At 38.9% G+C, this 24,824-nt stretch overlaps 1 protein-coding gene and 1 non-coding gene across 2 annotated transcripts; both read left to right on the plus strand.

The window, feature by feature from the left end:
- Positions 1-325: 325 nt before the first annotated feature.
- Positions 326-19,248, plus strand: LOC119738534. The gene is made up of 10 exons (XM_038213438.1): positions 326-1,106; positions 6,118-6,197; positions 6,898-7,095; positions 7,822-7,892; positions 8,645-8,822; positions 10,287-10,391; positions 11,295-11,354; positions 12,259-12,342; positions 14,563-14,749; positions 15,347-19,248. The coding sequence occupies exons 1-10, from the start codon at positions 439-441 to the stop codon at positions 15,819-15,821; spliced, it is 2,106 nt and encodes a 701-aa protein (XP_038069366.1). The 5' UTR covers positions 326-438; the 3' UTR covers positions 15,822-19,248.
- Positions 14,092-14,164, plus strand: Trnal-uag. Its single transcript has one exon. It is a non-coding gene; the product is annotated as a tRNA-Leu (tRNA).
- Positions 19,249-24,824: the final 5,576 nt, after the last annotated feature.

Here is a 24,824-nt window from a genome sequence, read left to right on the forward strand (position 1 = left end):
AAGTCATGAAGATGTTGGACCATGTCACCAATATTGCTTCTTTGTGTGTATACCATTTGGGGTAACATATGGGACGGCGTGAACTGACCGTTGTATCGTGTAGTCTACATACACGTCGACACGAAACTGAGCATGCGCAAAAGAACCTTCGATGTTAAATCTGGTTTCCTGCTCATAATGCATGCTCTTAATACATATGGCGGGAACACAGTCTAAATAATAAGTACCAGGGACGCAGTCCGCATCACAATGTACTTTCTTTCCATTGGTTACCAGCGTCTTTATTATCCGTCGCGCGGCATGAATCATCGCGTGTCATTCTGTCTTCATCGTGCTTCTCTCGTACTCGTAGATTCGTGTCTCATCTTCTGGTTTTTTTTCAAAGTAATTTTATTCTTACATTATCAATTATTTTGATTACTCTTTCCTTACGATGCCATGTCTAAGAAGAAGAAGTTAGATGTAATTGATTTCTTGACAGACTTACGCCATAAGGACAGTATCATTTCAACATATTTAACGGCCAGAAATCCTCTGCTGAGTAACGTGGCAAACTTCGCCAAGGCGAAAACGCTGTCCGTCTCTGACAAACTTTCGCTATTGGTTGCAAAATTTTCATTTGAAGAAGTGCAAAGGGTGAAAGATTGTGTTGTAGAGAGTAGAGTGGAAGACCCAGTGCTATTGTCGGAGGGCCTATCTGCCGATCTGGACTTGTGTTCAGCACTACTGAATATTTTGCATCCTATCCCAGCTCAACAAGATAGCAGCTCTTGTTCAACCTCCAGCTCCTCTTCGACCAACGTATCGAACTCCAACATCATTTCGACACTTTTCGCTCCACCTGTATCGTACTGTATTCATTGCGACAAGCACCTCACGAGACACCATCCCATCACAAGAGTGAAGTACTTCACGTTACGTGGCTTGCAGTGGGCGAAGAAAGTAACTCTGAGGTGCCGTTCGTGCAAGACCGTTTATAACTGGAACGAGTACGGCAGCGACGCAACTTATTGGCAGCTGTACGAAGGGAAACGACGGCCATCCATTGAGGCTAATGATTCTGTTTTCTTCAGTAGGGAGCTGTTTGACTTTCAGTGCTGCCTTGCGTAAGTACCTGATTATATATGCTGCAAATCATCATGTTATTACGCATGTGCCTACACTACAGTCATGACAGTTGTTTGCCAAAAATGATTCCCAAAATGATTTGCTCTAAAAAAAAAAACCAAGTTGAATTCTTAATTCTTAACGTACAATTGAAATTAAATTCTTGAAAGTTGAAGTCATTATATAATTATGGGGCACAATTGCAGAATACCCCGCCACTCAATCTATCCACCTCGTAGCCGGCTACGAGGTCACGGCTGATTGACCTCAATAAACATTCTCAGCGCTATTTGTATGTACTATGCGTCATGCTCCATTGCACTCCCACTTCGTGACCGCGTAGCCGCCAACAGGGTAGTTGGTTTGGACTTCGTTTCGAATATCGTTGTAACCTCGTATTCACAAGATGGGATTCAGACCATTTTATAATTTCGGACTTTATTTCCCTTTAAAAAAAAACCCTCCAGAGCCACAAATCTGAAAAAGAAAATGTAATACTCTGCAAAAAAATGTTTGAGACATGTTAAAATAATAAAAGAAGAATATTCTTATTTATTTGGGGATGAGAAAAAAAAACTTAAAAATGTGCTGCGGTCGGAATCCAACCCGAGTCATCCCGCTTACTAGAGCCTTTGCTTAACCACTACACCAAACGTGCTACACAACTTTTGGTGGGAATTTAATACATCTTATAATTCAGCCCTATCCTAGAGAGTACAGCGCCCTCTGTTGATATGGATTGCCGCTGGCAAACCATTAGTAAACGTTAGTTTGCCGTCATTACCTCCGGCAAAAGATCCACTATCTATAATTATAAGCGTTCATTACAAATCAACTTATCATAACTATCATTCGGGGCAGTTGTCATGTACGATGTCCCAGAAGGTGTCAGGTCAACTTGCCCCCTGGCCGACTCGCCCCTTACCGACTCGCCCCTTACCGATTCCCCCCCTGACCGACCCGCCCCCTGACCGACTCGCCCCTTACAAGCTCGCCCCCTGGCCGACTTGCCCCTTAGCCGACTCGCCCCCTTGCCAACTCGCCTCCTAGCCGACTCGCCCCTCGACTGACTCGCCTCCTGACCAACTCGCCCCCTGGAAAATGATGCACCGTACGGGGACATCGTGAAAAAAAAAAATTAAAGACAGTGTCGGGGAACACCGTTTGCCCGGTCGCAAAGGTCAAACAATCTTTCTTAATGCGAGCGGGGCATCAGTTTTGCATTTCAAGGGAGGAGAATAATTTCACAGGGAGTTTAGTCCCCTTATTATCCTTCAACCTGTTTTTTCAACAATTATTACGTCAATTACTTTTTGGATAGCTGCAAATGATGGACTATAGCTTTAAGGCTGGCGCAAGGTAAATAACAACAATTCAAACCAAAATGCCTTGCCCTCCACATTACGCGCGAGGGAAATCCGATATCTGGATCAACTCCCTAAATTTGTTAACTCCATTCGCTTAGTCACCTCAAAGACTTTTATTTGGACGTGCATAAAAAGTTTTCTTTTCGCAAAGAAAAAGGTTTTCTAAAAGTTTGCATTTACTTATTAAATATGTTATTCTTGTTGAATGCAGCAGGACGATTTGATTTTTCAAATATACATCATTCATTCTGAACATATTTTTTAATGAAACTGAGGACCCAGAGTAGAGATTTAATGTCATTGACAAACGATGAATGCGGGTAAACTTGCCTCGCGCCGGCACCCACCGGTACCGGCCTGCCGTGCGCCGGCAGTCACCGTGAACCCACGGGCCCTATGCCACGGGCACTCGGCGAAAAATCACGCTGCGCTATATCGGTAAAGCTGTGCTAAGTGTTTCCAACCCAAATTCTTCGTAAAAGGATCAATAGTTTTTTTGCATTTGTACCGGAAATCCTTCGTTGCGACCGGGAAACGTGTTCCCGACACTGTCTTTATTTTTATTTCACAATGTCCCCGTACGGTGCATAATTTTCCAGGGGGTGAGTCGGTCAGGAGGCGAGTCGGTCAGGGGGCGAGTCGGCTAGGAGGCGAGTTGGCGAGTCGGCTAGGGGGCGAGTCAGGCAGGGGGCGAGCTTGTAAGGGGTGGGTCGGTACGTGGCGTTGTATACAACGCCACGCTGTTTCGAACATGGCATTTCGAACATGGCGAAAGCAATCCGCCATACATAATTTCGTACTTTCGTTTAGTACTAGTACTACTAGCCTAGAAATCTAATCAGGATGTGTCATTTCGACGAAATGTGCTGTCGATGAAGACCCATACGAACGTGTAGAAATAAGATTTTAACCTGACAAGTGATCCTGACAAATGACCCTGGACAAGTGAAAAGCACCACATATTGCCCATTAGTGTGCACAATCTGGGTGCTGTTCAAAACCGACGATTGTGCACACTAATGGGCAATATGTGGTGCTTTTCACGGCAATACAGGTGCAAAATTAAAAAATAGGAGCCAGGAACGGCAGATGGGACAAAATAGGGCATGATTTTTTTTTAAAATGGCACTTGTTCAGGAAAAAACGGCACTTCTTAAAAACAATGCACTCTTTACAAAATATTAGGGGGGGGGGGCGTAAACACTGGTGAAAAAAGGGGCATTGCAGCATGAATAGTGGATCTTTAAATACACTCAATTAGGACTAAAGTCTGTAAAAAAATTACTAAAATAGAAACACATATTAGAAATTAATATACTGCATATTCATGACACAATAAACAAGTTTTAAGCTACAAAGGAAGTGGGAGACACTAATCCCCTAACTGAAGGATTAACATGTAATAAAACAAGTGTAGTGGCACCATAGTAGCCTACACAGGCTATGTGAGTCAGGATAGGAACCAAAAAAACTCAATGAAAAAGTAAAGCTTATTCAAAATTAATGTACTGAATATTCATGACATAATAAACAAGTTCTAAGCTACAAAGGAAGTGGGAGACACTAATCCCCTAACTGAAGGATTAACATGTAATAAAACAAGTCTGTGGGCACCATAGTAGCCTACACAGGCTATGTGAGTCAGGATATGAACCAAAAAATCTCAATGAAAAAGTAAAACTTATTCGAAATTAATGTACTGAATATTCATGACACAATAAACAAGTTCTAAGCTACCAAGGAAGTGGGAGACACTAATCCCCTAACTGAAGGATTAACATGTAATAAAACAAGTCTGTGGGCACCATAGTAGCTTACACAGGCTATGTGAGTCAGGATATGAACCAAACAATCTCAATGAAAAAGTAAAGCTTATTTGAAATTAATGTACTGAATATTCATGACACAATAAAAAAGTTCTAGCTACCAAGGAAGTGGGAGACACTAATCCCCTAACTGAAGGATTGACATGTAATAAAACAAGTCTGTGGGCACCATAGTAGCCTACACAGGCTATGTGAGTCAGGATAGGAATAAAAAAAACTCAATGAAAAAGTAAAGCACATGTCCCAGAACTATACATGTACATATGTAATGTTAAAATTTGCAAAAGAATGAGAAATCTGGAAACCTAATAGTGCATACTTTATGGTTATTTCCTCCACTTTCCCTCCTCTACTCTCATCTCTCACCCTCTCCTCTTTTCTTTATTCCTTCATATTTATAAATCGGTAACTTACTTCATCGAGATTCGAACCTTCGGAGTGGCTCGGACGCTTGCTTGATACCCAGCACTTTGACCACTATACCGTGCACGATCCCTTGTTGCAATAATCAATCCTTGGATATATATACAGTATCCATTGAAGCAAGACTAATGAATATTAAATACAATAAATATTCCAGAGAAATTACATATACATGTATTCCTAATGGAGTGTTGCACTATCATTGGCCTGCTCATGCGTTGCTGATATCTTGTGTATGTAACGTACCACTATACATGTACTTCCAGACACTTCAATCACTATGGCCTGGTGCCTTGAACTTAGTTTTGCACGACGTGTGCATCCAAATTGTGGTTTGAAAACACATGTTTCCTAAAAATTATTAACATCGATGGAGCTTACTGTATTTTTGTCGGTTTAAATTACAAGGTGAGGTTGAAATTGATGTGTTTAGCGGCAGTTACATTGTAAGTTGTGGCATAGTACACGTATGTAATTCTTCCCAATTCGAGTCTGTTTGTTTAATGTCGGCCACCATCTTGTTAACGGGAAGCTGATATTTTGGTAATGGTAGGGCCCATCACACAAACCACATCCCTAACAAGCGGTATTGTTTAGTGAATTTGACCGAACATACAGGTAAATGCCTGATGTTCTTCTGTAATTTCACCCCTGTGTAGTCTTTATTTATTATTCATAAATACCTAAGACAGTTTACGCATTCCTATTGGTCGAGAGCCCGTCACGTGGCCGGTCTTAAACGGATGATAAAGACATGGCTAGCTGGTCTTAAACACTTTTCCAGTGTCACAATAAAAATGTGGACTCCCAAAAATCCAGTGCCTCTTATCGTTTCATTGGTTGAACGTTCACAATCCTCACGTAGGCATGCGCAACACTACCAGGGAGTCATAATTTTATAGTTCAAAATTCAAAACGCAACGCCTCAGGTGCGTTCTGCGCGACATCGCGCAGAACATGATACGCGCGCGTCAATCTCCATAAAAGGGTTGTTTACATCTTTCTCGCCAGCTGAACACTCCATTATTTTGCAAGAGGGATGTTTCAAAAAGCATAAAGTGAATTTGTTGAACAAAATCGGGATGTTTTGAACGAATTATATGATTTTTTTCTTACCGAAAAGGTATTTATGAATAGGAATAAATATGTGCTCCGTCGGTATTTATCACTCTGTTTAAGACCACTTAGAGTCTGGTCGCTGATAATTACCCTCGCCTCCGGCTCGGGTAATTATCAGCACCCAGACTCTAAGTGGTCTTAAACAGAGTGATAAAAACCTCCGAAGCACACATTTATTCCCTTATTCATTTTCTGTAAGTGCCCTTAAATACATGTTTATGTGTAATTGAATTGAAAATAATTATGGGTGTTTGTTTGTTTGTTTTTCTTTACAGGAACCATTCGTGGGTCAGTTTTTCAGGTTTTACTGAATCTTTCAACGATGCATTTGATTTGAGCAAAAAATCTGGTACTGGTAAGTTTATAGATAAATGTAGAATATTTAACAGCACCTGTCTGCAATGAAAACACCTCATACATTAAGTTTTCTCGCTGCTATTATCTAATATTTGGCTAAGCCTCAGCCAACTCGGACAATAACAAGGTTCGTGCTTATGGCACCATCAGTCCTATTGAGAGATGCACAACCTGACCTCACTGCAAGGTCAAATCTGCAATATTAATTTACTGTCTGCTTATTCTTCAAATTTGCACACTTTGAAAAATTTAATGGATAAGTTGTAACATACTGTGAGTGTTAATGATGTTATTATTCATCGTTCAATTGTCATTAGCTTGTCTCAACATCAACAGAATATTGTAAATGCATACATGTATTCCTCTTTTGGTTTAATTTCTCCAATGTTACTGTGATGTATTCCATTAACGTCCATGCAAGAAAATAACTGTTCATAGAATGTAAACTAACATGAAGTAAATTGGCTTTAAAGTTACCTTGTGAAACTAATGAAAAATGGTATAAAGGTTCTTTGGAAGAAGTAGTTTTTGAACAGGAAAATGTATTCCACTGACAAATTTTATTGTTCCACTCAATAAAATGTTATTGTTTATGTTTGTTGGAAAGTGATATGTTTGTTTAAAGTGTGGTAGAGCAGCTTCAATTTAAAGTTTCTTTAATTGTTTTGTTTTTCCTATGATTTTACACTATTCCATAGGACTCACTGCCAAGCAAGTGTCCTCGGCATTTCTCATTGGAGAGGTTGAGAATGAGCTACGCGACTTATGCCAGCTGGACATGTTCAAGTTGAAGAAACGTGATGCGGACATCGATAAAGTTCTAGAGGCCATTGAAAATCAGCGACTTCTAAACACCTATGAGCATCCCAACTGTCACAAGAATTGCCATGCTAAAGGTTATTGACATTTTGTTTTCATCCCCCTGGCTGTAAGCCGGAGGGGGAAATCCAATATTGCTATAGTGTATTCTTATATGTCTGTCTGTATGCGTGTAGGTCTGTCTGTCTGTATGCGTGTAGGTCTGTCTGTCTGTTCGTCGGTCTGTGTGTGTGTTATGTTTTGGTTAGATATTGCTATTGCTAATAGGCCAATGAGTGTGCTCTGTTGCACATTATGGTTATTAAGTGTTTTGGACTTGGATATAACACCAAAGTTGTTTCTGCCTGGCTCCCAGATGCACACTTTCAACCTGACAATACCATCTGAAAATAGTTTCCGACTTAATTTATGCAAATATATGAGGAAATTTATGACTCATTGTAAGCCAATTCCAAAAACACATTCAAAATATGCAGAAGCAGGATTCTAGTCTACCAAGCAAAATTTGCAATTTGTAGCCAACATTATCAAAATGTGTAATAAAAAACTATGTACCGGTATTTGTTCGCTGGTCTACAGCAACATGTGGGCTGACTAAAACTGAAGGGTCTTTTTTGGCCTACTGTCAGTATTTTGCCATTAAAGTGCTGGATCGACAAAATACAACAGATGTGGAAGTGTGAAGCCTGCTAAACCCAATTTGTTCACGGCTCATATCAGCAGACTTCCATTTGAAATTGCTGCTGTTGGGCTAAAAATGTTAAAGGTAACTTATTGAGTTTGTGTATTTGTTTATGTAACAGGTTGTGGACGAGTCTTTGTTGCAGATGGAATTTGGAAATTGAGTTTTCCTCACTGCATGTTCAAGCTTCAGGTATGATAATTAATTGCTAACAATGTATTGAAGCCGTCGAAATGCTAACCGCATTCATGTGTCTACAATAGCCTGATCCACTAAGCTCCGCGCCTTGACACAATGTCAGGGGGCTTATATTAATTCATGTATTAACATGCTACTGAACGAATGACATTTTTATATGTTGCCCCTAGGCCATTCTTTTTCAAACGAACATGTACAATGGCTAAGAACCTTTAAAGATTGATTCTTCAAATTCTGCCTCTGAAAGTTTTAAGAATCATGGTCCACTAATATTGTTTAACAAAGTGCAAGTTAACTACTGGTATACCCTAAGAATTTGAGAAAATCATCTTCTTTTGTTTGTAGTACAACAGTACTTATGCCTTCAATGATATAATCACGCTGTGGCTCAAGAATTATTATATTTTCATTCATTGAAAAACTGAAAAGTTGAAATTTCTCGTGTTACTGCCACACAGTAGTTGGAAAGTCACAGTTATATGCAGGGGTGTGAAATCTCAGCTTTAAAGATGATTTCAGCTTTTTTGTTATGGATTTCAGCTTTTTTCCCTCACTTGCGTACAATATACAATGTAGAAAGGAAGCTGCCTGACATATTTAATTGCTAATTGCATGTTACTTAGACATGTAAGCACACATTTGGGTCCTTTAGTGTGACTTGCAAATGATGCCGCGAAAATCGTGTTCAGTATTAAATGCATAATGAACAATATGCATGTATTACTCTATATTTCATGTCTTTACAGAATGAGGTGTGTGGGATCCCTGTACCAAGTCTACCCAATGTGTGCACAAAGTCCCCAGCCTATGGGAAAGCCTTCTGTCCTGAACACTGCGCACTTGCTGAGAAAGAATCTATACCAACAGTGCTGCGTGCATTTTTACAGTACTGTGTGGAGAAAAAAGTGGATGCAGTAACTGCAGGTAAGGCTTTGTATGTTTATTTTACTCGTATGTTAAAACACAAGGGGCATACCAATTTCGTGTGTGTATGTGCAAGGGCAAGAGTTTCAAAATAATCTGGCAACTGTCAAATTCAACTGGCTACTTGAACTGTTACGCTGGCTACATTTTTTCCAACCATTAAAAAAAACACCGAAGAATTTCTCACCACTGACCAGTACGATCGACACAGCGAGTTAGAGAGAAGCTTTGAAATAAACTGCGATTACAATCCAACCGCAAGTACCGTGTACGCAATATGGGTACCCTATACGCAATATGGGTACCCTACGCGTGATGATGCCATTCATACAAACGTACGTATTTAAATATGAACGTACAGTGCATAAGCATACCTCTTTCTCTGTGTAGTTGCAGCACGACCACACGTATGTGCATATGAAAGGGTCACACTCACACATGGCCCTCTAGACCACACCATTTGCGGTCAAGGGTGTGCCTTGTTGAGAACAATTTAGCAGTATTTCACCCAATTAAAAATTACAAATAATAATACTTTTTATGGAGTCCAAAACATTTCCTTGTACAGAAAAGGCTCTTCTAATGCTACTCTAATTCATTTTGAAACCCCTGAAAGGTATACAAGCATTACACATGTACATTGAGTGTGGACTTTCCCTCGTTCACACAAGGTTTCCCCCTCTCTGGAAAACGGTTTCAGAGGCACTTGCAACATGAAGTGATAAACTCAAGGGAATCCTAGATTTACAAAAAATGGCATGAAAGAGGTTCTCACTGTGTAAATAAAATGATTTTTATACTACACAGTAACAAAAGAATGCTCACACTAACATGTGTGAGTTTCTGGAAACATCTTGTCAGCATGATAACATTGTTAGTTGCTGTTTGGGGTGACAGATGAAAGTTCAAAGTCACAGTAGAAATCTAGTCAGTATGATAACTTGCGAAACACTCAGGATTTTCAAACCTGGTTTTGTGAAGTAAAACTACATGTACCACCATAAGGCTCAGTGGGGCATTTGTGCTTGTCAACACATCTGACTTCTTTTTTTCCCCATGTCTAATGGCGACATTTCCAAGATATTCCCAAAGCTGTTACTCTGTCTGAATGTCATGGAACCCTTATCTTTCTAACCTGTTGCAATTGTGGTTGTAATTTAGCATTTTTTAGGTTTTCCAAACAGACACAGGCAGTGTTCATAATTTGTTTCATTTAACAAATTCATGACATAGCGTAGGATTATTTGTGCGTAATCTGTCATTAAAGTTAAGAGAAGAAAGCAAAATACCATTCTATTTAACAATGATTGTGTACGTGCATGTTTGATAAATGCTGAAAATGTTCTTGCATCCTCATTGGTGATAGTATGCAATCACTCTTTATTTTTTGTCTTGCTGTATTTAATTGTTGCATTTTGGTGTGTCTGTTACTTTCTGTTCAAACATTGAGTGTGTTTCTTTCAGTTGCAGCTACCAGTCAAGTTCCAGCGGCACCATCCTTTATCCAGGAAGGCCCTGTCTCTGCCCCCAGCGATGATGTGATTGGTGTCCCTTGTGCAGCTACTGAAGGTATAGACTTCTTGTATAGACCTTGTTAAGTTTGGGCGTAAAGGTCATGATTGAACTTCCGAGAGCCACTGGCTTTCAGATTTGTACGATGTGTGGTTGATTTACTTTTCTTGTAATGCTGTGTTTTTACAAAGATCTGAACCTTGAAACGACCATAAATGCGCATGATACATTCAAAATATGTTTTAAATACAGTAAAGTCCGGCTAAGTCAGTACTCTCGGGACCCGAGAATTTGTGGCGAATTACGTGAATGCGGACATCTGCTGTAAGTCATCATTTTGCCGACTTACATGGATGGCCATTTTGGACATATGTTTCATTGCACTAGTTTGCTTCGATTTACCCTGGTTCATCTCAATGCTTGAGTTGATTCCAGTTGACTCAAATTTTATCTTCACGTTTGGGATATTGAAAGTGGAGACCGCGTGTAAAAATAGTAATACATGTACGTGTACAGTTACAAATTAAATGTGTGCATGGCTGGTATTAACTGCCATGCACGCATGGCAGCTCAACTGAGCAACCATCACTGCACTGTATGTAGGCGGTTGACTGAGCAACTCTTACTGTAGGTTGATACCATATTGTCCAGTAGGGGTAAATATCAGCGCCAGGGGATGACGACATTGCGTGCCTTTGACCTGCGATTGTGCGTTCACCCTGCAGAAGCACCATTGAATAATGTGCGTTGTTTTCATGAGCTTCAGTCATTGTCAGTTCTCAACTGCCTGTTCCGAACATGCACATTTTCGACTGGCCCTGCACTAGTTGATTTAAGTGCTACTTTTCATTACGAACAATCGCTTAGCATGATTTCTATTTAAATGACACTTAATATCTACAGGTGATGTAAATTTAATTTTTTGAATTAAATTTGTTGATTTTTTCCTAATTTCTATAGTTGGTACACCTGCACCAGACCTTGTTGTTAATGAAGATGCACCCGATGCCCCTGTTGACAGTAAGTTTCATTTCTATATGTATTTCAATTTCAATTTTTCTAGTGTAATTTGGGGGTTTTTGTTTACATGGAATCGAATTTAAAAAATTTTTGGCTTTTTCTTTTTGTTTTGATTTTTCTTTTTCAAAAATTCTTTTTGTATTATGTTTGTTATGTAATATGTATATGTACAAAATTTTGAAAAATGTGTAATGTCATGCTGACGTCATCAAAAATGCGATTTTTAAAAACACATATAAGGGAAAGTCCGATCGTCCTGACACTCGGTGGATCGCTAGATAATGGTACTAGTACATGTATGCAAAATCCAAAATGACGTCACCATGACGTCATCGCATGATTTTTTATGTTTTTTTTTTAATATTTACAATTTCATTCCACTTCCAAAATGTAACACTTTCTTTCATTGGATTGACTTGAGCTTGTTACAAACCAAGATCACAATGCAAAAATGTGCATTGAGAAGTGTTATCAAGATGACGTCATCGTAAGGCATGTGGCGTTATCATAAAGGTGGATTTTTGTGAAGTCTCATATTGAGAAAACTGTGAGTCTGAATGGGTCAAAATTGCATATGAAGGTAGTTCGATACGTCTGATTGTGTCAGAAAATGAAGTGATTTGTTATAACACTGGTGTGTGTTACATTGAAATGCAATTTTGTATGCTGCACACCAATCTGTTTCAACCTGTTGCAAATGTTCGTGTCATTGAAAATCTTGCACTGTTATTTATGGTTTATTATTTAGGCTATAGTTTAAAAACATGAGCAAGCTCTTTTTCAATAAATTAATTTTTAAAAACTCTGCAGGACTTAAACCTTGAAAAGGAACTATCCTTGAAGAAAACAATTTCGAAGAATTCCTAATTCTACTTAAAAACATTGTTCCCTATATCTGTCATAGATGAGACTCTGGGCCGTGTTGAAGATGTGCTTGTTAACTTGCCATCTAGTACTTCATCTGTAGGGTCGGTCATTGAAGCACAAGGTATGTGTATGTCTCAATTTCATTCCATTGTTAATTTAAACCAAAGTTAAATACCAAACAGTACATAACCTTGTGAGTCAAAAGAATTAAATGCTTTCTGAAAGATGGTATGTCATATGGATGGAATTCCAATGCATTGGTTTTCCTCTTACGCTGAAAACTGGAGGAAAATATATATATTTGGAATGTCAAAACATGGAGTGTCGCAGACACAGCATCTTTGAACTAAACAAAGTAGGAGGCATTATCCCGGGTCAGGTGCTGCTCTTGTAAACCCCTCTTGTTCGAGAGACAGATTATAGACCTTTTCAACACAGCTTATTCCGGTACCCCTTGTTTATGACTGTGGGGTCGTTCAGACACTGTTTTAAATTTCCTTAAAACACCGGTTGAACTCGATTTGGTGTAACTTTCTTGGTAAAACGATGTCTGAATGCTTTTTTATTTAGACCGAATCGAGTTCAACTCAAAAATAAAATGGCAACTTCACCCTCGGAGGGAGGGTTTAGCGAATAACCAGAATGAGTTTATCTCCTAGAACGATGTATGAGCGGTTTTAGCTAAAATGCTTCCCGTTTTAGCCAGCGCAGTGACCTGGAGTTACGTAACGCCTTCTCCGTGGCGCACTTTTGTATTAAACAAACAACGCACCATGGGCAAAAAGCACCCATGAATCTCCTAATGCTCCTACCGTTAAGACATTTATGAAAACAAATCCAACTTCAAGTCCAATTTCCGCAAATGTTCTGACCATATGGTCCGAGTTTCACATCGTGCACGATCGCACACAATGGCGATGCTAAGACAAAACACATAGTATGCCAACGCAACAACCGCTAATCGGTGCGTAATTATCATAATGAAATATTTTCAACTGCCAGGAAAACCTTAGCGTTGATTGATCAATGATGCAGCGTTAATGTCATGTATATTTTCACGTGACTGACATGTTGTGCGGGCCAGTTGATGCAGTAGACCGTGAGTGAAATCTATTCAGTGTGGTTTCGAACACTCAGGGATTTTAACAACTTTTCTGAAATTTTTTACGCGTTTTGCAACAGGACACTTCCAAAAAATGGGTGTCGTCATGTTTACCGTGTGCCACGCTATATGACCGGCCGAGGCTGCGATGTCAAACACAGCATTGCATCACACATCACGTTAGTGAGAGGCTTATATGATAAAACAAGGTGTAGCGAACTATAAAAATGGAAGAGTGAAGGCTCTTTTTAGCATGCGGTTTTTCCGGAGGCGGATGTTCTACGTGACCTTAGAAACTGAGATAAACTAAATCAAATTAGATTTTGCCCTTCATCGACGTATAAACACTGTATACTCAGTGTGTTACCTCCCGAGTAAAAGTTGGGGGGAAAAAGAGTTTAAAAAAATCGTTTTGCACCACGAAAGGTACCAAAAATACCCCCTAAATGAAGACACAATTGGTGTAGACCTAAGGCCGATGTACGATTCTTCCAAAAAATCTGGAAATTTGCCGTGGTGGACTAGTGACTGTCGTCATATTTATCGTGTGCCACGCTACATGACCGGCTGAGGCTGCGATGTCAAACACAGCATAGCATCACACATCAGGACGGTGAGATGCTTATATGATTAGAGCACGTGTAGCGAACAGTAAAAATGGAGGAGTGAAGGTTTACATCACTCCGATGCATAATTCCATTTTATGAATAGTTAATGCGGTACCCGCTGCGATGTATATCCGATTCGAACTAGCCAACCGATCCCGTTAGCTTGGTGGTTGAGTGGTAAGACATCTGCATTAGAAAGCAGAAGGTTGTGGGTTCGAGTCCCACCCAAGTGTTTTTTTTTTCCAACTTTCTCTCAGGAGGTAATACACTGAGTGTTTATACGTCGGTGAAGGGCAAAACCTAATTTGATTAACATCACCGCGACGCAAAATTCCATCTTATGAGATAAACTACTTCGAGTAGAACTTGCTTTACTTAAACGATGGCTGGACGCTCGGTAGTTTTTTTTTACAATGGGCCTCCCGTGGTGAGGGACCGTTTTAGCTTTTGCCGTTTTAGCTAACAAGGTGTCTGAACATGGCCTAAGAGATCAACTTATACAAGCTGATTCTGCAAATATTGGACTTCCATACCTAAACGTGTGAGTCGTTGATGATATTGTTAACATTTTGCCAATTAAAAAATCACAGTTTTTATACATTACTGTTTTAGTAATCTTTTTCTATGACAGGTGTATCAACATTTCTTCGTCAGCACAGTTCCAATATCAGTAGCATCATGGCAGCATGTATAGAAGAAAAGCCATCTTCCTGCAAGAAGGACACCGGTTGCAAAAAACGTCTTCAAAAGTGGGCTCGGGGACACTTATTCATTGTACGTGCTGGAGGACACATTGAATTCTGGCGGTCATTGTATAAGTGAGTTCATAATTGCATTCAATCTTGGATCTTCAATATTACACGACAATAGGGTGTGAAATCCATTAGGGTCCTTCCCAAACACATTTACATGTACTTACTGTATGAAAAATAAGGAGTTCAAAAAAGGAGTGTCATGATTGCAATGAATATACAATTTTGTGTGAGTTTTGGTAAAGATACTGTATCCATTTGTTAGTTTGGGTTTTTGGGGGTCATTGTAGCATGGAGAACAAGTTGTTAATTTGGCTGATTGGAAATGAAGTGCGTGAAAAATTATGGTTTGAAGCTCATGCTTATTGTTCAGTGCCACAATTTTACTCCGCTGGTTATAAGCAACTTGCAACTATGTTTAAACAAAGGTTGAACACACCCACGTGACAGTTGTGCAACTGTCCCAGTTGTTAATCAATAAAGTACAAAGAAAATGGTTAACCTCTCATTCATAAGATGAAATATGTCTGTGTTTGACAAATGTATGTGCTCATGTACATCGTCATAAGCAAACACATATTTGTAGTTGATTTAGGTTTCATCTAATGTAACTTAAAGCAGTCAGTGTATATTTTTTGGATACTTTTATCTTTCTTTATTTAGATCTGAATCACCGTCACAAGTGTTTCTAATTCTACTTTCATGGCTCGACGTTCATCTGAAATCCATCCCGGCCACTGAATGGTCGAACCTGGCAGTTGTTTACGACAACATGTGCCACTTGGACAACATGATTGTTGCGAGGTCACCCCTGCCTCTGCCTGCTCCATGGTCCCACATGTGGTACGATCTCAAGAAATGTGTGGACAGGTTACACATCAGAAATCATACGGATGCCCATTGTAAGGTTAAGTACCATCCAAAGGATCACCTGGAAGACACAGATAACACCATGATTTGTGAGCAAACATTTGTGTGGTTGTCCAGGTATAAGAAAATCGTCTGTGCCATGCCGAAGCACCGCCACTTGTTCTATATTCACCGTATGGTAAAGAGGCGTAATAAGTATACTGCCAAGTGTTACGAGCAGGGTGACGACCCCATTCTTCCAGTGGTAAAAAGTGTCAATACCACATAGATTATTCTCATCAGTGCATTGAAATTCATGCAGCTCCAAAACATGGCTTTTTTAAAGTTATGTTTTTCAGAAACTGTGCTTAGTTTGATTAAAGTGTTATATCATAACAAAAGAGTAATTTATAATTTTCATGTAATTAAAAAACACGGATATTGATGCCGAAATGCGATGTTTGGTCACTGGTGAAGCTGACCTTGCTCACAAATCATGGTGTTATCTGTGTCTTCGCTTACACGAAAATGTCCCACAATCTATTCATCTCAATATCTAGGAATCCCCACGTCAACTTGTTATTTGACAGGCAGTTGAAAACTAATATCATCGAAGTTTATTTGAATCTGTTGTTGATAACACTTGTGTTATACATTGAATTTATTTTTGTGGACCATATTCATGTGCATGGTTTTCAGGTTGGTCGAATTTGGGGCAACAATAACAAAGGGCATATTAGCATATATTCATTACCGTCACTCGGCGTGACTTCGCGTGCGTCTTGGTATTGCCCCATGGAAGCCAACAAAAAGGTCGATATTTATTAATTAATATCTGGTTGAGCATGCAAAACTGCATATTTTTACTGCACATGATAATGGCGAAAAAATAGGGTGTTAATCTTAGCACCCAATTTTTTTCAATTTCTACCCAAAAATACTTGACATATCAAAACTAAAAAGCATTAGCGGGGATCAACCTGAAAGTTGCATAAAGATGCAATCTTCCAAATGGGAGAAATCGATTTTGAAAGATTTCGCTGGCGAACATCCACTTGTCTGTGCATGTGGGCAATTGCAAGCAAACAGGGACGTGGCCCTAACAAATTGAAATTCATTCCTGAACTTCCTTATCAATATGAAGTTATTGCTAATAGATGTAAGGACCAGAATATAAACTTTTTTAGTCAAATCTTCATCGTTTTTGTTTTCTATGAAATATGTCACGGTTCTTCCTGGTGATGTTTGGCTTATAAAATGTACTACTTTTTTGTGCATTTTCATTTGTTTGCATATTTCTCTTGGAAAAAGCATTAGTCACAAACTTATTCTGCAATTTAGTAGTATGACTTTATACCTTAAAAACAATAAAATAAAAATCTGTCCATGACTTTTTTGAAAGACATGTAGGTGCACAGTTGTAGATGCTTAGCCGTATGAAATGCGAGTGACGAAAAGATCTCTTTTTTATTATTAGTTTAAAATGGTAGTGATTATATTGCTGACAATTGATAATTTGCTTCTCCAACCAGTACCAAGTATAAAAGCAACAAGTATTTAAACCCACAACCCAGCACATTATAATAGAGAGCCCTTGACATTTGAATGCGAGTGACAAATGAAATACGAGTGACAAATGAAATGCGACTGACGATATCACTTTCTATAAGAATGCAGACAGAGAAGCTATTAGATGGTAATATTGAGGGAAGTGCATAGTACATGCACTGAGTATGCATATTGTCTAAGACCTATAGAAGGCAGGCATCATTTATGGTACCCATGATGCATTGCATCTCCATAGGAAATTTCCAAGTTTTATTTCGATATGAACAGTCTGACCCTACACGAATAAAACTTGTAGGTTAACTGTTGAAAGTCACTTTGGGTGAAATAATTCATGCTCCTCCTGCTAAGGTTGTGTGTTAACTCAAATAGTACAATGTACATGAATGGTTGAAAACAATTTTTTTTTTTAACAACTTAAGCATGGGACTTCAGAAACTAGAGAGCAGTGAATTTGCGGCTGTACATTTGTTAATATTTTATTTTTTCATTGTAATTAATATTTTGAGTCTTTTACAAACTTTGAAGGTTGTTTGAAAAGACAAAAGCCCTGATTTGATTAGAATTGTGAGCACACTGAAAAGGTTAACAAAGGTTTTTTGAAAATTCTAAGCTAAGACTTGATAGGAATTGTGAAGGAAAAGTTTCATTTTGATCATAATTTCATGAAAAGACAAACTGAAATGCCAGTGACGGAAATGTGAGTGACGGAAATGCCAGTGACAGCACTTTTCCCCTCTAACTTAATACAGTTAGTTGTTGAAGGTATTTGTAACCCTCGTATAAACTTCATAATGGTAAGTTTCTAGTACATATAACTTGGTTGTGGTACATTTGGTTTGAGGAGACTTTTCAATTAAAACCAAGAACATTTGTGGCATGTCCTTTTTACAAAATGCGAGTGACGTTTTTTTTTTCCGCTCGTGCCATGCTCATATTTAGTATCATTAAAATTTCATAATTCCATACGGCTTGAGCCTTATATATTGAGTATTTCCAACCCTAAATTGAAAGAGTAATTCTCTTTTTTGTAAAAAGTACACCACTAAGATTGACAAAGGATGCAAAAAGTGAAATGCGAGTGAAGCTGGAATCGCCCATATGTTGTTTCATTCAAACAAAAGTATAACAGTACCTGGCTGTTCACACTTTGTGTAATCGAACATGGGTGACGTTAAAATGTTAAAAAACCAATTTGTTTTTTAACAATGATAATGTGCTTTAATTTGATACTCAATTAGAGGTCTTGAGATATAATTTTCTCTTTGGAAATAATTTCCAAGAGAATTCATAGTAACATATTTGTAAGTTTTCCTGAATAAAAAATTACTTTGACATTCAACAACCCAATACTTTAGTAAGATTTGAGGCTTTGCATGGTGAAGATACTAAATAATGAAAGGTTTGCGGAAACACCCAATACTTTTGAGTATTTGACACCAAAAAGCTGTCAGCTTTAATGTGATATCCCAATGTGGAAGAAGTTAAATGTGTCAGAGTTGCATTTTTTATTCACCATTTCTCTCCAAAACACAAGCTCATATGAAAGTTATTTAAACATTTATTTTGTCGTGTGATTTTTTTTCAAATAATATAAAATTTTCGAGGATTGCAAAACCGGTCCCAAAAGTGCCGGATTCCCAATGAAAAGTGTTTGAGCGCGGCGGTCATTGTGAATGGCAGTACTTATTTCCAAGATTGTCATGGTTGCGATGCATGTGTGTGTGCATGTACTTGAATCAAATGCCGGTACAGTCGACTCTCGTAAGTACAAACTCTGTTAATACAAAATTCTGGTTATAACAAACATAAAGCCTTAGTCCTGACTGTGCAGTTATGTGCACAATAAATGGGACTGATGTTCCTCTTAATACAAAATTCTAGTATAACAAACAATTTGGCTAGGTCCGAACGAGTTTGTTATAACGAGACTCGACTGTATTTAACGAATGGACGTAGAGCGTTGCAGTTTCATGTCCTTGATCATTATTAATAATGAATAATTTCATTGTGCCAGAAGTGTCTTCGTATAGGTATCATACCTTAGTCTAAATGGACACATGTTTCAGTTCTAGAAACTGAATGTTTATTAGGCCAAAAAATAAAAAGAAACGGTCATTGGTCAGACCAAAGTTCCGGAATTGCGGCCACTTTTTTTTTTTTTTCCCTCCAGCTTGGATTGTACAGACAAGGTGGGGTACTATTTTGTTTTTTGGGTGTCCTCATGTACATTGGTGTCCTCCATAATTTACCTTGGTGCTTTCGATCATTTGCCTTGGTGCAATTTCCCATTCCTTGGTGCTCTTTGTTAAAAAAAATTGAGGAGGTGCGGAAATAGAGGGCACTGTTCGAGGTACCGCGGAACATTTTGGAAAAAAAAAAGATCGACGCGCATGATTAAAATCGACGCACGCGCTGACCAGAGACCGACTTATTTTATTTTTTTGGCCTTATGTATGATATTTGTTTTCCATTTTTTCCAAAATGTTACATGATTTACTTCAATTTAGTGTTGAGTACTTATGTGTTTCTTTGTAGAAGATTCATTATGATGTATGTTTGTTTTTCAATAACTTGTAATGCACATTTCATTTTCAGTTAAATCATAATGATAGTGCAGAATGTTCTGCCCTGTATTTGTTAGTGATCATAGATTATGTATAATAACTTCACTACACCTATGGTGGTTGATTTTGGGCAACGTGATGTGTTTAAGTAGACTGATTGAATTTTGTTTGGAGAGTATAGATGATGTGCAAAATTGTTGGTGAAAAATAATGTAGAACTGCTCTGTTCGTAGTAAATCTAGCATTGATTTTTGCACATGAATATTTTACAAAATGTTAGTATTCTGTGCAACATGATCATTACGCTTGAGACTGTATTTTGTGGGTTTTTTTTTATTTTTGGCTTCATTCAAAGACTGCAGCATGGAATACACACATCCGAAAAAAAGCATATCACACAGCCATAATATGGGTGTTCTCAACTGGCAAGTAGACACAAAATACCCATACTTATGGTATGAATGCAGGCATTCATTGTATTTAGTAGTGCAGGCATCGATTGTATTTATTATTTGCTTGTACTTTGTAGTTGATAAAAGGGACGGTTGGCAAGTACCTCACATTGTTGGAGAAGTCAAATTCGTCCATACAAAAATACTCTGCCTTCAAATTAATATCAGCACCAATTGTGAACTTATCACATTTATTAGCCTTGGAGTTTTTCGTGTATTGTCTAATTGTAAATCACACGACGTCTTCATTTGCTCATTTATTTGCAAGCTGATTAGTTCAGTTTGGCAGTTTATTATTATTATTATTATTATTTTTTTTTTGGGGGGGGGGTCACAAAGAATAGAAGGCCAGGACACGACATCTTATTGGCATGATCGTTGTCACAAGAAAATTGAAAGTGTGACTGTATACATGTATGTGTATACATGTACTTGCATAAGAGATGATGCATAAGAGTATATTGCTTGTGATATGCAGATATTTCTCTTTACATTAAATGCCAATTTGTTAATGTTGTTTGTAGGTGAGTTGTGGATAACTGCCAGTGTTCAATGTACATTTGTATTAAGTTAGTTTGACCGCTGACCTTACCCGCCATTAACATGCTACAGTGTATGGTGTACAGTTTTGGTAATACATGTATTACTTAACGATTTTGTGTAAATTTACATTGCAGGTTTTTATTTATTTGGTTGTGTGATTGTGCAGTTTGATTTTTTACGTGCATTTCAATTCAACTGCACTTCGTAACATTGAAAGTCTGTCATGATTATGTTCTCATTTAATAAAAGTACGTGTTTGTTACAAATGCATACATTCGTTGTACACTGTGTTTATTGCTTGCTTCATGTCGTTTTATCAGTCAAGAGGGATTGATAAAGGGGTTTAAGTACCCGCCACACGAATATACGCTCCTTTTGTTCTTTTGTAAGTTACCTCAAATTTTTTTTTTCATTTTCTTTTGTTTTGGAGGGGGGCTGGGGGGGGGGGGGGTAGCCCGACTGCGTCTGGCCGCACAGTACTATCGCAAGCTCTGTAGTACGGCCAGACGCATAAAATAAAATGATGTAGCGATTTTGCTACAGATTTTGATCGAGATTATCTTCTCGTGCAGGACAGAAATATCCAAAGTTAAGGTTCCTAGTCGTAGAGGAACTCATACCTTTTTGAAAATACGTTATTTTGTCCCAATATTTTTATCCATCTGGCCAAAAGACGACTTTGAGTCATTATCTTCCACAAATATCGTCCTGAAAATGTCCTCCATGCGTTTTCAAAATGGCGGCCGCGTTGTAATGTATGCATTATGCAGGTGTGCTTGGGCAAGATAATGAATATGCATCATAGTTTATGACGTTTGTCGGCCGTGCGGCGCGGCTGGCCATACAAACACGAGGTCATGAACTAAATAATGCATATCTTGCCCAAGCGCTCCCGCATAATGCATACATTACAACGCGGACGCCATTTGAAATCGCATGGAGGACATTTTCGGGACGATATTTGTGGAAGATGATGACTGAAAGTCGTTTTTTGGCCAGATGGATGAAAATATTGAGACCAAAGAAGGTTTTTTTCGAAAAGGTATGAGTTGATCTACGACTAAGAACCTTAACTTTGGAAATTTGAAAAGATAATCTCGATCAAAATCTGTAGCCAAATCGCTACATCAGAGTGAAAAAAAATTCAGTCTTTGTGGAAGCATTGAGCGTCTGGCCGTACTACAGAGCTTGCGGTAGTACTGTGCGGCCAGACGCAGTCGGGCTGGGGGGGGGGGGGGGGGGGGGGCTGAAAAAGAGGGTTACTGGAGGTTGGGGGTATGCTTGCATGGATAGTTTGTCGCAGCAGATATACATAATTAGGACAGTACATGTATATGTCTCCTCACTCCAAGGTACTCGAGACACATTAAATTAAAGCTAATTTCATCATCTTTCATTTTCTTTTCAATTTTTGGAGAGTTAACTGATGACTTTTAGGGGAAATTTCCATCCGAAGATGATCACCCCTTTCAATGGTCCTGAAGCCCATCGCCATTTTGAAAAACGACGATAGCTACACTCCATTGCATGCTAAAGCGCTGTTGGGCTCCATTTCATCCAAATTGCACATAACAACAAGGTCACAGTCCTGTCCAGGGCTTCCACAATATGCTCAAATAACGAAGAATTTGAGGGCATGCAAATCATGATTTTGCCGGCGTCGGCGATTTTGAAAATTTTGGATCGATTTACAAGCCTCCAACCTTAAACGCCGTTAAAGTGAATGTACAACATTTGCTTTTGCTGCAATTTTCCGAAATAAATTGATTTGGAGGATTAGTATGTTATAGAAAATATTGTTACACCGATTTGTCTCGCGTTTTGGGTTCGTAGATGCTGGAAAAACCAAGAAAACTAATAATATTATTGTAGTCTGGTTCCCTGACCCCACTTAAGATAAGACGGACAAATTTATAGACTTTGGGGAATTGTGAGATTAGAGAATCAGTCTAGCAGGGTTTTAGAAGTTCACATGTGTGTAATCAATTGCAAAGAAAATACAGACTAACTAAATATAAAAAAGTAGGAGCACTTTTTGAAAAAGGACAAGTTTTCTCCAACGCTGGTCGGCCGAGCAGCGTTGGAAAAATACAGTTTTTTCTTGAAAACGTCAGAACACCAGGAGCCACAACTTTACCGGATGCTTTAGACTGTCATCCCCTAACAATCAAGTAAGATATTTCGTGATAATTTGATCATTTCGTTTTTTGATGTTTGCAAATGTTGTATCTTCACTCTTTCATTCCAATTTATAATTTTTTTTTTCGTTGAATAGCGTAATAACTTATAATGTAGGGAAATCTGTAGGGCCTAAAACTTATCTGTGTTGTAAAGTTGCAATTCCCTTCACTTGCTCAGGCTCCGTTTCGAATTAACGAAGGGTCAATGATTGCAATATGCGGCGCTCAAAATGTGTCCACATGGTCCACAACGAAAAAGAATTTCACTTCCGGTATGAATTGTGCACATAATGAGAAAGTTTTCGGATAGCATTTGCGCGCATCCGGGCTAACTGCGGTCTTGAACAGCTGCAGTCGGGTGCTTTATACATAGGTCATGCTAAATTACCCAGGATGCCATCACCACTTCCTTCACAAGTTTCTGTGAAGCTCACCAGCGTGTACCAGCGTCCTGCAGTTTGCAGGGCGGGGGTACGACCGAATTACACTCATTGCCTGCATTTTGGGGGGGCTATTTGAATAGAGGGCGCTTTTTTATTATGCTGTCGTGGGTTCCAATTAGTTCGGCAAACATTTCTTTCTGATTTCCATGAATTCCGTTTTTGATGTTCCACATGACTAAAATAGGTTTTCCCGGCTATTAAAAAAAAAATCATTCAAATTTACCAACTCTTACATTCAATTACGTATGAGAAAAAAAATCACACGCTTTTATCAAAGCGATTTAGTCATTCACCATTCAATTTCATAGGTCACCACATTTAAACACAGTCTGAGGAATTCCTCGTTACAGATCAAATTCGTGTAATAAAAGCTGTTGCCGAACTGAAATGGGCCTACTGACAAAACTTTCTATTTAATACAGCAGCATTCAGAGATTAAATTAGTCTCAGTATGCCAATCACTTAAAACTGTCTGGCGTGTGTAAAGGCCTGCGTCAAACGGCGTGCTTCTGCCGTATCGAACTGAAATGGGCCTGCCTACTGACAAAACTTTTTATATAACCGACATACAGATCGTTGGCATTTCCTTGGCATTTGATCACGTGGCATTCGTTATTGCTCCCTTTCATGCCGCGGCTGAAAAAGTACTATCCGCCCAGGGGGGGGGGGGGGGGGGGCCGAAGGGGTCTGGGTTCCAGACCAAAAAATCGCGGACTATTCTCTTTGGATACATTCCATTTTTAAAAGAGGTGAGCGTTGTTTAAAAAAAAAGGAAACCATTTTTAATGTTGAAATGCTCTCTCTATCAGCAATGAAAACATGACAGCATAGGTTCAACGAGTAATTCCAATTGATACGATTGCTTAATTTATATAAAAATGCGTAAAAACATTAGCGAACATTTGTGATTGATTAATGCCAGGATCAACGTGCTTAACTGCTTTGAATGTGTCTAGGTGGGACATTCATTACAAAATGTCTCCCCTGAAATGGGTACAAATATCGACATAATTTGAAAAATTGTATCGTTCATCCTCTGATTTTTTTCTCTGATCGTAATTTTTAAGGATTGATCTTTTGTTCCTGGAAGTTTCACAAAAATCGCTCCGTACATCCTCTAGATATTTGACAGTTTTTTCCAGGGTTTGTTTGAGAAAATGGTTTCTGCCATTTACTCAGCGCTGCACCGGCACGCGCACCAGATGTTGATGTATACGTACGTGACCCCTCGCGAGCACCCGGTTCCGTGTAAATACATGTGCACGGAGCTACGTGCGTTAACGACGGAGCTTCGAACTGCCCACGTCGCGAGGGGGAAATGAGATAAATTTCAACGTAGAGGGCGTTACCCCTTCCGCCCCCCCCCCTGTATCCGCCCATGGGATCGGGAAATACTATTCAACAGTAAGAATCATGACGCGGTATTTGTGTACAAATGCGCGTTCAGCGTTGCGCGTAGCGCGTATTGTTCCAAAGAGCCAGCACTACGGCGTTGGGTTCAAACATTTTCGTGAAAGGGTGGTTTGGAAGAGAGAAATACA

This window comes from Patiria miniata, unplaced genomic scaffold (assembly GCF_015706575.1).
Source record: "Patiria miniata isolate m_02_andy unplaced genomic scaffold, ASM1570657v1 HiC_scaffold_3, whole genome shotgun sequence".
In the NCBI taxonomy this organism is placed as follows: domain Eukaryota; kingdom Metazoa; phylum Echinodermata; class Asteroidea; order Valvatida; family Asterinidae; genus Patiria; species Patiria miniata.

Bases quoted from the DNA above. Each gene is read 5' to 3' on its own strand.
- LOC119738534 (XM_038213438.1), top strand. From the start codon at position 439: ATGTCTAAGAAGAAGAAGTTAGATGTAATTGATTTCTTGACAGACTTA. The intron at 8,823-10,286 runs GTAAGGCTTTGT...TGTTTCTTTCAG, and splicing joins AGTGGATGCAGTAACTGCAG to TTGCAGCTACCAGTCAAGTT. The intron at 12,343-14,562 runs GTATGTGTATGT...TTTCTATGACAG, and splicing joins GTCGGTCATTGAAGCACAAG to GTGTATCAACATTTCTTCGT.